At 41.1% G+C, this 12,017-nt stretch overlaps 3 protein-coding genes and 1 long non-coding RNA gene across 4 annotated transcripts; 2 read left to right on the top strand and 2 right to left on the bottom strand.

Moving 5' to 3' along the window:
- The first annotated feature begins 34 nt into the window (after positions 1-34).
- Positions 35-2,998, top strand: LOC111809912 (protein DOWNY MILDEW RESISTANCE 6). The gene is made up of 4 exons (XM_023696381.1): positions 35-432; positions 507-754; positions 2,203-2,527; positions 2,646-2,998. Exons 1-4 carry the CDS (start codon positions 235-237, stop codon positions 2,898-2,900), a joined length of 1,026 nt encoding a protein of 341 aa, XP_023552149.1. The 5' UTR covers positions 35-234; the 3' UTR covers positions 2,901-2,998.
- A 639-nt stretch (positions 2,999-3,637) lies between these two features.
- On the top strand, positions 3,638-5,041 carry LOC111809913. The gene is made up of 3 exons (XM_023696383.1): positions 3,638-4,394; positions 4,486-4,572; positions 4,662-5,041. The coding sequence occupies exons 1-3, from the start codon at positions 4,146-4,148 to the stop codon at positions 4,791-4,793; spliced, it is 468 nt and encodes a 155-aa protein (XP_023552151.1). The 5' UTR covers positions 3,638-4,145; the 3' UTR covers positions 4,794-5,041.
- Positions 5,042-5,170: 129 nt separating this feature from the next.
- On the bottom strand, positions 5,171-7,695 carry LOC111809911. Its single transcript, XM_023696380.1, has 4 exons — positions 7,265-7,695; positions 6,561-6,764; positions 6,264-6,438; positions 5,171-6,147 (listed from the first exon to the last, which is right to left on the bottom strand). Exons 1-4 carry the CDS (start codon positions 7,661-7,663, stop codon positions 5,309-5,311), a joined length of 1,617 nt encoding a protein of 538 aa, XP_023552148.1. The 5' UTR covers positions 7,664-7,695; the 3' UTR covers positions 5,171-5,308.
- Positions 7,696-10,308: 2,613 nt separating this feature from the next.
- On the bottom strand, positions 10,309-11,825 carry LOC111810550. The gene is made up of 2 exons (XR_002817409.1): positions 11,610-11,825; positions 10,309-11,405 (listed from the first exon to the last, which is right to left on the bottom strand). It is a non-coding gene; the product is annotated as an uncharacterized LOC111810550 (long non-coding RNA).
- Positions 11,826-12,017: the final 192 nt, after the last annotated feature.

Below are 12,017 nucleotides of genomic sequence, written 5' to 3'. Positions count from 1 at the left end.
TGAAGAAACAAAATAATTTAATTATTGAACTTGATATTTAAAATGTTAAAATGAAAATAGAAGAAATTATGTAAGTTATTAATGTATAAAGCGCGGAATTGGAGAAGAATTAACCGTGGGAAACATGGTGGGTCATGTGATGATAGAGAGTGGGTGGGTCATGGGGTTTCCTCAACTCCCTCTCTAAAATAGGGATTTTGTGGGCTGTTAAGGTGTGATATCCTGAACAACAAAATGGAGATCCAACTCTTGTCTTCGGGGACGCGCCACGAGAGCTTGCCGGAAAAGTATGAAAGGCCGGAGTCGGACAGGCCGAGGTTGTCGGAAGTGTGCTGTTTGGAGAACGTGCCAGTCATCGACTTGGGATGCGAGGACAGGGCCTGGATGGTGGAACAAGTGGGGGAGGCCTGCAAGTGTTACGGCTTTTTCCAGGTATATTTGTTTAAATGGGGGTTTAGATTTTGTTGTTGAAATTGAAAAGACTAAAATTTGAAGCTGAAACGCAGGTGAGGAACCATGGAGTGAGTAAGGAATTGGTGGAGAGAACGATAGGAGTTGGGAATGCCTTCTTTGGGCTGCCGCTGGAGGAGAAGCTCAAACTTTACTCCGACGACCCTTCCAAGACGGTCAGGCTGTCCACAAGTTTCAACGTCCGGAAGGAGGAATTTCACAACTGGAGGGATTATCTCAGACTCCATTGCTATCCTCTCTCCAAATACTTGCCCCATTGGCCCACCAACCCTCCTCTCTTCAGGTTCCTCCCTCTCTCCCTTTACTTCTTTCATATCCTTTTCTTCCCATTACTCTCTAGTTTCCATTTTTATAAATTCTTTTATCACTAAAATATTCTCAATTCTAATTTCTTTTTTCTTTTTTTGCTTTTAAATATAAATCCACCTGTGTCTTTTATTTTAAGTTGCGCTAAATCCTTTATTCTTGGTCAAGTCTGTCTTAACCTGTCATGTTTTTTATTGAAATAATACAAACATATCATGTGTGTCTGACGTCGCTATATTTTTATTCAAATAAAATTCGTGCGGAATAGATTTGTAACTGAAAAAACTACCATGATATTTAAAAGATGGAATCCAAGATTTTCCTTTTTCCTTTTCCCTTTTATCTTTATCTTTTTCTTTTTTATTAAAAAAAAAAAAAAGGAAAAGTAAATGGATATTCGGTGAGAATATGTATTGCTCTATGGGAAAGACATTGCGAAGAATGAAATAAATGAATGAGCCGAGTACCAATTCGTTTCCATGGAAAACAATGAAATGGGGATTTGATTTTAAGAGGAATTAATGGTTTCATCTGACGTGGATATCACTCATTGGTTGTTTTGGTTTTATTTATGAAAAAAAAAAACAAAATTATAAGTGAAAATGGAAGGAAATTAAAAAGAAAAGAAAAGAAAAAATCTTAGATATTTGGATGGGGGTTGAAAATGGAAAAGGCAAAGAGAAATTGTGAGGAGGAAGAAAGGGGAGAGAGGAAGTGGGGTCCACTTGGATGAAAGTAGAAGGTGTTGTTGTAGTAGTAGTAGTAGTGTGGCTCCTTCCATGTGCACCCATGTTCAGAATTTCTAATCTCTAAACCAAACGTGAACCTGGGTGCCGGTGGTGTATGGAAAATGGACGGCGGTGGGGCACCCCTCTGGGTTTTCTCCTCTCTCTAAACCAAACATGTTTTTGTCTTATTTTAACACCTCATCCTTCACGTCATCCTCCCAACCGCGTTGACGTCACCACCCCTCTTATCCAACGCCCAACGACGCAACACGCAACACGCAACACGCAACACGCAACACGCCTTTCTATTTTAAATAATCTTTTCTTGCTTCCCTCAACATATTGATGATTCTCGAATGTTACGTCAACTGTATTTTAATGCTCCGTACCTTTCACTTTACCCCATTACACTAGAATATGAATATGAATATCAATCTTTTATTTATTTATTTAAAAATATATATAATCAGAGATCTCAATAATTCACCCAATATTTTAATCCTCCATTCAATTAAAACACCTAACATAAAGAAATGGATGGGCGGAGATTTGGGGTTTCTGTATTAATGGTGGGTGCCTAAAAATACAAATTCACTGTGGTTCTGATTTATTTGTAGCTATACACTTTTTACTGATACATTAAATAGTATGGACCAAAACTAAATAAAGTATGGACCTGGAATGTTGAACCTGACAGGGAAGTTGTGAGTGAGTATTGCGTGCAAGTGCGGGAACTTGGGTATACAATTCAGGAGCTCATATCGGAGAGCTTGGGCCTTCACAAGGACTACATTAGGGAGGTGCTGGGGGAACAGGGGCAGCACATGGCTGTCAATTATTACCCGCCCTGTCCCCAGCCAGAGCTCACCTACGGACTCCCTGCCCATACCGATCCCAACGCTCTCACGATCCTCCTTCAAGACCAGCACGTCGCAGGCCTCCAAGTCCTCAAAGACGGTAAGTGGCTCGCTGTCAGCCCCGAGCCCGATGCCTTTGTCGTCAACATTGGCGACCAATTGCAGGTGCGTACATAATCTCTCACCCTCCACCTTTCGTGAACTATATCTCAACATGAACTTTTTATGGTTTCAACTACGAAATTCATAAATATGGTGGTGGCGTTGCTTTTGGTTGCCACAGGCATTGAGCAATGGGGTTTACAAGAGCGTCTGGCACCGTGCGGTTGTGAATGTGGACAAGCCCAGGCTGTCCGTTGCCTCTTTCCTCTGCCCATGCGATGACGCCCTCATTAGCCCTGCACCGCCCCTCACCCGACATGGGCCTCCCGCCATTTACCGAGGCTTCACCTACGCAGAGTACTACAGTAAGTTTTGGAGCAGAAACTTGGATGAACGACACTGCTTGGAACTATTTAAAAACCACTCCCCTCCTTAACGACTTCCTCTCTCTGGTTTTTTACAAATTTTAATTACGTCCCTAAATTTTTTATTTTGATTTTAATAAACCCTTACCACCCTTGCTTCCACATGTTACACTAATTTGATCCACAAAGGATGATTTGACACCCTCTCACATAATAATAAGAAAGAAGAATAAGAAAAAATAGTAAGGTAGAGCCAATTTTTAAAACAAAGGCGGGTGTGCCCCAGCTTTTTTGTGAGACTAAGAATAATGTTTAAAACTTTTTTGTGGCCTTATGCGTGTCAAATCATCCTTATCGATCTAATTAGCTTGTCACATTGATATTAATATTTGAATAAATAGGGTGTTAATGGGTTGTTTGCAAAATCAAAATTAAAAGTTTAGAGGCGTACTTAAAATATCATAAAAGATAGAGAGCAAGGGGGGGAAGAAATAAAGCATTATATTTATGTATCTTACAATATTTCTGAGTTTAGATGGCAACTAGAAATCCCCTGTTTTATTGTGCTTTTGGTTCCTTTATATTTTATAATTATATGTTAGAAGAAGAGAATTTGAGTCTTTAGAAGTTGGACAAGTATTCAATTTGCAATAGCAAATGTTCCATTATTTAGCTAATTTCTCATTAGCCTTCAAGATTTTGATGCAACGACTTACCAAATTCTTGCTCACTTTGAAGCCACACTTGGAATCTTGGGATATCATTTGTTACTAATGTTGATTGGGAAAGAAGTAAAGCAAATTGAAAATTCACCTGTAAAACCAAGAAACAAAACGCAGTGAGCAGAACTCAAATGTGTGAAACTGGAATTAATTTTATTAAGGTATGGGGATAAAATGATGTGGTTGAAGAATTAAAGGTATTTATTTCAGAAGACACCCCTATATAGGAAGTTTATGATGAGGGGATGTATGGTTGTAGGGAATTGAGCGTTGGAATAAAGAGAAGGTCTGGAATAAAAGAGCACCAAAAAGATGCGAAAATGGTAGGGCCCCATCGCTAGGGACGCCGGCCTTTGTGTCTTATTGTACATACCTTACTCTTTCCATCGGTGGTTGGGTGTGGGGTTGGTTTGGTATATGGGATTTGGGGCAAGGCTTTGTTAAGTTAAGAGGCCCATATGGAAATTTGGGCTAACGCTTTGGATGGACCAGGCGGCAGAGTCCAGACAGGATCAGCCAGGATTTAAATTTAAAATTGACCCACACGACCTGCCTACAAATGTAATACGACCAGGTTGAGATGGAAGGAGAAAGATGAAGGGAGCGAAGAAGCGAAGACGTTTGAATTCAAAGAGCAAGAGAATGCAAAAAGAAGAAGACGATGAGCCCCTCCGACCCATTTTGTGCGTCAAAAACACAAACAAATTGGATTTGAAGCGTTTCGACGCGACGGAGGAGTGTTACCTCTTGGACTTCAACCCATTCCATTCCCTCAATCAAACGCTCTCTCACACTGACTCTGACTCTGACTCTGACGTCTCGCTGGTGGCTGAAAAGGGTCAGGTAAGCCCACCAAAACCCCTCCTCCCATGTCCGATCACCACCATTGCTCTCATAACACATATCCTATCCTTCATTTGGACTGTGATGGCAGGTGGCCTGTAGAGACTATCCGCACGCCAGGTATTTGTGTCTCAAATTTCCCTTCCCCACAACGCCCCATCAGACTTACTGTGAGATGGTAATTTCCATTCCTTCTGTTAAACTGGGATTGGAATGGGCGCTTTTGTAAATTTGAAATTGATAAGGTAGCTGCATGATTCTGTGCAGTGCTACTGTTACGTCTGCGATGCCATAGCTCCATGCGACCACTGGACGTCACACTGTCATGCCGATCAATTTTGGAAACGGGAAAGGCGATCCAACTCAAACAACAACCACACGCCTCCTCCGCTTCTGTAGCTTTAGCGTTTCTTCTTCTACATTTTCATCAACAATATTTTGTCGTACCACCAATCCCTCATTTCGAGGGGGTTTTTTTCTAACTTATTTTTATCATTATCACTGATCCCCTTCACAACTTCTATGACACCAAATGTACAAATTTCCTATATTTATTCATGAATCAGTTTTCCAATGCACTATCTCAACTTTGTAATCTACAAACTGGCACATGATTTCCATGCTAATTGATCCAACCTTTCATTCCATAATGATCTCAATTCCAGCTCCCAATATTGTCTTTGTGGAATCATCTCTCTAGTAAGATCAGAATGAAACCCCAATTTATATTTCTAAAAAGATATAACGTAGTGATAGCGGGTAGTTGCTCCAAGTAATTACAAAAATATATCTATTATGATCAACTGTGGTTGACAATCTCCGAGAATCTCGGTTAAACAGTTTCACCTGAACTTCATTCGACAAAAATCAAACGTATGATAGCATCGACAGAGAGTTGATTACAACAAGTCTATTCACCAGAGAACATGTTCCCATTCAGATGAGGACCCATCAGAACAACCAGCAGGAAGCTTGCCTTCACCATAGTTTCTACCTTCCTTCCCACCTTCAAACCGCAAGAAAGGTTCCATTTCAACTCCCAAACCTCCTTTTTTTACAGTTACTCTCTCCTGTAACTGTTCTCTCGCAGGGGTCAAGGTCAAGCTTATGTGGTTTCCACGACTCCTCGGGGCATCTAGTCTGCCCGGTGCTGAAGCATCTAAATCATCAACTTCACTTTTATTATCTGCAAAGCGATGATGTATAGTTGAGATACCCACGCTATGCACAGTATTACCTTTAGGTGCCAACATGTCGACCTCACTGCAACAGGAGCTTCTAATTTTCTGCACCTTTCCCACATTCAAAGAACTTATGCGCTCATCTCGAGATTTTAGAATTTGAAATCTAGACATGACATCTTCTGTATGGCTGTTCCTTGTCAAGGTAGGGGAAATTGATGGAAGAGCAGGCCTAGAGTCATCCCCATCGACCTTCGAGGTGGTGAAGGAAGAATCCATGTCATTGATACAAGGGACTGCAGTTTGTTCCTTGTCGAGTGCTGATTTTTCAACCATGTCTTGTCCGGAATATCCAGCATGCCTATCCTTTGCTTCATCCTCTCGGCATTTGAGAATATGGAATCTAGTAATCACATCATCTACAGCATGACTACTGACACTCACGGCAGGGGAAGTCTGGACGGGAACAAATGAAGTTGAACCAACTTTAGTCTTAGGTGCCAATTTCCCAACGGTGCTTGAACCAGGAGATACACCAGAAACGAGTAGTTCGTCCCAATTTTCGGCACGTTCTAAGCCATAAAAATTATCCCATAAATAAATATATCTGAGTAACGAGAACAGACCATTGACACTACATGCCGAAGTGAATACAATATGGGGGGAAAGTTCTAACATCAAAACTTACCTCTCACTATTGGTAGTTCATGTTTCTCCATTTCCGACTTTGCTATACTAAAACGAGCTATTAATTTGGAAGCACATAATGCAGCTTCTGCTTCAAGCCATAGATTCTTGTACAAAAGAGATTGAGGATGTTCTTTGTCATCATGAAAATTCTCTCTCAGAACCTTCTTAAGAGCCTAAAAATATGATAACGATATAAGCTGATATCATCCTTTATATATAGCCAGTACACAATATACCTTAGCATGCCTTCCACACAACAGATGAAAAAATATCACTTCCTATCCTTAATAGATACCTTGGTCATGCTGTCTTCTTTCATCGAGTCAATCCCATTCCTAAGATAAAGAGAGTCCGCAGCTTCTTTGTCTTTCTTGATAGACAATATGTATTGATTCGTTTCCTCAACACCATTGCCATCATTTGATAAACACTCCAAATTTTTTCCTTCAATCTTTGTCATCTGGGATTGGGACTTGAGCACTCTCACATCCTGGAAATCCTGATGAACAAGTACATTACACAATCACAGCAATTATAATTTGATTCCCACACAATGCAGAGAAAAATTTTAAGCATTGTCAAATGTGACATACAAACTCAAACAGAGTAGCTCTCTGAATAAATAAGAGATGAAACTAGGAGGGAAGGGTAGATCCCTGGATTGAAGTCTGTTTCATATTTAGTTTTCGACGTCCACTTTTATGGGTCTATTTCTATGCCTACCCTTAAAATATTCATTCATTTTTCTCAGTGAAAGATTGGTTTCTCATAGAAAAATAATAACTATAACATATACGCGGATGTTAAATTGTACAAGTGTTCTGCAAAATATCTTCATTTTTCTTCAACAGAAAAAGGGAAAATTTGCTCCAGAGAAAATCTTCATCTATGTGTGCGTGTGTACAATGATCGTATGGTACTTAAACTTTCATCAGGGGTTTTCAAAATATCACTTTCTGAACTTAACGAAGAAGAAACTAGACAGTAGACATAACATACCGAATGAAGTTGATGAAACGGCTCAAGATTTTGTGAAGTTCGTTGCTCAGGTGAGAGAGAATCTTGTGATCCAAAGCTATTTATACAAACATCAAGGTTATTCATCACAGTCTTGAGAGACTTGACGTCTTTCCGGTGTAATGCAGCTGAACCATTTGAACAATATGCAAGGAGCAATTCTGATAGACCGTGCAATTTATCAACCAGAATCTGGATATCCATTTTTGAGAGTGATTCTTTGTGAAATGCCTTCACAAGCTCAGAAGGAAAATTCTGGATATGTTTTGCAGCATCATATGACAAATGATTCATACCATTTTCAGAAGAGTTGTCACTATTTAATCTTGCATCCGCATGCATCTTTATGTAACTTGTAGTTGCAATCCTTTTTCCAGTCATTAAATTATGCTTATATTTACTTAGTGGTATGGAACAGGAAGAATAGGAGACACCACTATCTTCTACAGGGTCATGGATGCTACCGGTAGCTGGATGGAAGCAGCCCCATTTTAGAACAAAATTCTCCTGCTTTCACAGAAGTGCTAGTTTTCTGTGCTGTAGGCAAGGAGGGACCAGCAACTGAAGGCATCTTTGGAGAAGATGTTGCACCCTTCTCTAGAATGCCGCCTATGGAGCTTTCATTTGGTTCATGAACAGTATCCTTGGCAGTAGAAGGGGGTACTTGAGACAATGAGAGATTCACACTGTTGCAAACTTCTTCGGTCTTCATACGTGTCGGAGTGACAATTTCAAAAGCTTGAAATGGAGATGTACGACAAATTCGAGCTCCTTTCCAGCAAGGAGAGTCTACCGCTGCAAGGTTGTACTGATCAAAACTTTCAGAGGAACTCTCAATTGTTGTGGCGGTTTCAATTGGGTTAAGGTGCGAACTAAAGTTGGGACTGGCATCAGGAATATAAAGTCCCATTCCGGCCTTCAATGTACAGTCTGGTGAATCCTTATCAGCATGTATATTGCTTCGTAAGTCATGAATTTTGGTTGAGGAGAACTCTGTAACTATAGGATCATTTTTATCTATACATGTGCCATGGTTCTCTGTGCCGAAGAATTCCTTGCTATCAGAATACACTGGATTAAACTCCTTTAGATTTGGAAGGTCGTTGCCACCTTGTTTTCCTTCAAAGGAATCATGGTCATAATCTGAAATATGACATGGACTGATATTCCTGAGAAAAGAATCAGTAGTGACAACAGGTGGTCTGAGGGAAAAAGTAGCCACACTCAGTCTAGCATCTTGCTCTCTTAAGATTTCCTGATATGGAGCCTTTTTCAGAAATTGATAGTTCTGAGAACTTGACGCTGGATTTGAAGGCGGTGTCCTAGTCTTGGGGTGGCATCCAGGAAATGCAGAATGAGCATCCATGTGAAGGTTCTGCTCCAATAACAATTCCTCGTCTGGATATTCTCTCACAAACTCGTTGCATTTATTCAGATCAGGTATATCAATAGAATGTGAAGCCTCTTCAACTGATCTCTCAGAGCCTGAAGATCCCCAAGAGAGGTCCGCGCAAGGGGGCACATCGAATGTAGCAACATGCGAGTGCAATGGCCAATTATAACTTGGTTGATCAACAAGGACCATAGGGCCACCTTTGTTACATGAAGTTGAGGCGTAGGAAGGATAGTAGGGTTTTGCTTTACCAATACTAGTTGTTAGTCTGTCAGAGGAATGACCGTATAAGGAGCGGTCCGTTGTAGACATTGTAAGACGGCCCAAAAGAGGTCCATGGTTATCAGAAGGCTCCATCATAGGCTGCGACCTGGGGTATGTTGACCCAGAAGAGAAGGGGAACCAATCAAATTCAGAGGTGGAACTGGAGACGAAGTCGAGGCCTGAGGTTCTGGAGGTGGAAGGGAGCCAATTGTGCAGGGAAGAGTTGAGGGGAACCCCAGCCCCAGCCCCAGCCCCAGCCCCGGTTGAAAANTCATTAAGGGGGCTGCTGAGGGCAGGCCAGCCCCAGCCCCAGCCCCAGCCCCAACCCCAACCCCAACCCCAACCCCAAATGAAGGTTCGGTCATATCAAGTGGCGGGCTCGGAAAAGGTTTAGTAACGGAACGATCAAGAGTGAAGGGCGGCGCCAAAGGTGACAAATTGGAAAAAGACGACGGAGATCCTCCATTTCCAACACCAAGAGAGGCAAAACCCATGCTCATATTGTAGGAGAGGACCGAGGTAATGGACGAATTGGAGGAGTTTTAGGAGGAAATCAATGGAAAGGGGATAGAATAACAGCATAAATCCATAAGGGAGACATTCAAGATTCGTGCATATGCAGAATTAGAGAGGAGGATGAAGATCGCAAACGTAGAGGATTTTTACAGAAAAAAAGAAAGAAAGAAAGAAAGAAAAGAAATACATGAAGAAGAACGTAAATGGAGAGAAGGAAAGAAGAAGAAGAAGAAGAAGAAGAAGAAAACCAGAATAGTGAAGCGGAGCGGAGAGGAGCAGGAGATGGTGGCACAGGCGTCTCCTCTTCCACCATATGAGTGAGTTGTTATGGAAGGAAACTAGAAAAGCATTTCCAGTTTGATGATCGTCATCACTCTCTTCTCCCATTTCCCATCTAAAGTCTCCGCTCATGGAATTCAATGTGGTTGCCTTTTTTCACTTTTTTCATTATTTCGTTTTTACCCTCCCTTTTAAAATATTCCTATTTACTTTTCTACATAATTTGGGCCTAATTTTCCAATTTTACCCTAAATCTTATGTCTTACTCTTCTCTAATTTAAAGTTTGGGTTTGGGTTTGGGTTTGGGTTGGTTCCATTTATTAAACCCATTAGACACCCATGCAACCAGACCCACGTCATCCTCTTAAGCAGGGAATTGGTTTTATTGCGTTTTTTTTTTTTTTTTTTTTTTTTTTTTTTTTTTTTTTTTTTTTTTTTTTTTTTTTTTTTTTTTTTTTNTTTTTTTTTTTTTTTTTTTTTTTTTACCGTAAAAGCATACACCATGTTGAATATCTGGGTTCAATAAATTAAAAAAAAAAAAAAAACAAAAGAAGAAGAAGAAGAACAGAGGATACTTGGAATATAATTCATTTACAAAAGAGCAGAGCAGAGGAATAAGTGAAGAGCAAAGAAAGGAGAGATGGAGGGGAGCTAGAAATAGAGGATTAGAAGGGTAGAAGAAGGAGAATGGGAGCTAGAAATAGAGGATTAGAAGGGTAGAAGAAGGAGAATGGGAGCCGGTGAGGCCATGCACTGCCAGATTCCATCGTGGTAGCCCCAAGCGGTGCGTGAGTCTGGTAAGAGTAGACACGTACACTCCCAAAATCTCCGCTGCCAGATTCCATCGTGGTAGCCCCAAGCGGTGCGTGAGTCTGGTAAGAGTAGACACGTACACTCCCAAAATCTCCGCCATTATCGCCACCTTTATCATCCTATATCTATTTTCTCAACAACAATACCCAAATGCACACTTCGGTTTCCCTCTTATTATACTATTGCTTACCTTGCTTTGGTCGCCTCAATGTGATGCCAAATTTCTAACCCCAATCACTACCTCTCTCATTGCAGACTTTGGATATTGGATATCAAACCAGAGCTGCACATATAATGAGTATCAATTCAGGTGGGCTTCTAATTCTATGATTACAGGGTGGGGGCGGGTGTTGTGGTGTCAAGTCATCGAGTGACGTCGTTTTAAGCAGATGCTGATTCTGTTGATCCACCCCTTACCCTTAATTACTGGTTTTTTGGTTTGTGTACCCTTAATTACTGGTTTTTGAATGGTGGAATGGTTTGTGGCCACAAACCTCAGCCCCTCCACCCCTCCAATCCACCCCTCTTCTCTTCCTTTGTTGCCTATCTTTTCTTTTCCTCTTAATCATGTAGCCTCTAGCCTTTCTTTCCTTTAAGAAATTCATCTTTCAAGCTTGGAAACCGAGCATGTGCTGCTTGGACACAACTAATAATTAAGTAACAGTGGGATGATGCCCCATACTGGGATGTGTGTGGATGAGATTAACCCAAAATGAAAGCTTCACATTCAAATCTCAAACCAAACCTTATACATACATCATATAACAGCAATAGAAAGGGGAGATGAAGATGATCCAAGTCCTTCCCTCGCTTCTGCTTGTGGTTCTGGATTGTAATCCACATTAACTGAATACATCCCTGCCACAACCACTCATATCAATCCAAAGTATTACTCCTTCCTTCCTGCCCTGCCCTGCCCTGCCCTGCCCACCGCTTAGGGGACACCCCCCTCCCAAACCCATCACATTATATTATTCACAAAAGAATCCCAAGTAATTAAATAATACTGCCAAACTCAAAATTTAATGGGAAGGGAATGGTATCAGAGGGATAGGACCGTACCTTTGAGATGCTTGCTTTTTATGTATAGCCCATATTGGGTGGGAAAGACCACTGCCAGGCTTTTGCTTATGGATATGAACCAGCAAAACCCCTTCGTCTGCACTGCATGCCTTACATATCTCTCTTCAAACAATCTGGGAAGATCATACGATTGATGTATTTGCATTACATATATAGTATTCATAAAAACACCATCACCATCGTGGACTGAAATGACTGGTGCTTCAGAAAGGGGACCCATCCACGTGAACACCAAAGGCCATCGCCCCAATCAAATTCTTCAATTGTTAGTTTTCTTTTTTCGATAAAAGAATGCAAAGATAAAACTGTTGAGGAAGCGGTCAGAAGAGAGGAGAGGGTGGATTAGATTGGATGAACACATGTGGCCGCCATTTACTTTCCCGCCCT

The sequence above is a fragment of the Cucurbita pepo genome, chromosome LG14 (assembly GCF_002806865.2).
Source record: "Cucurbita pepo subsp. pepo cultivar mu-cu-16 chromosome LG14, ASM280686v2, whole genome shotgun sequence".
Classification (NCBI taxonomy): domain Eukaryota; kingdom Viridiplantae; phylum Streptophyta; class Magnoliopsida; order Cucurbitales; family Cucurbitaceae; genus Cucurbita; species Cucurbita pepo.
This window is presented reverse-complemented; position numbering and strand designations above follow the sequence as displayed.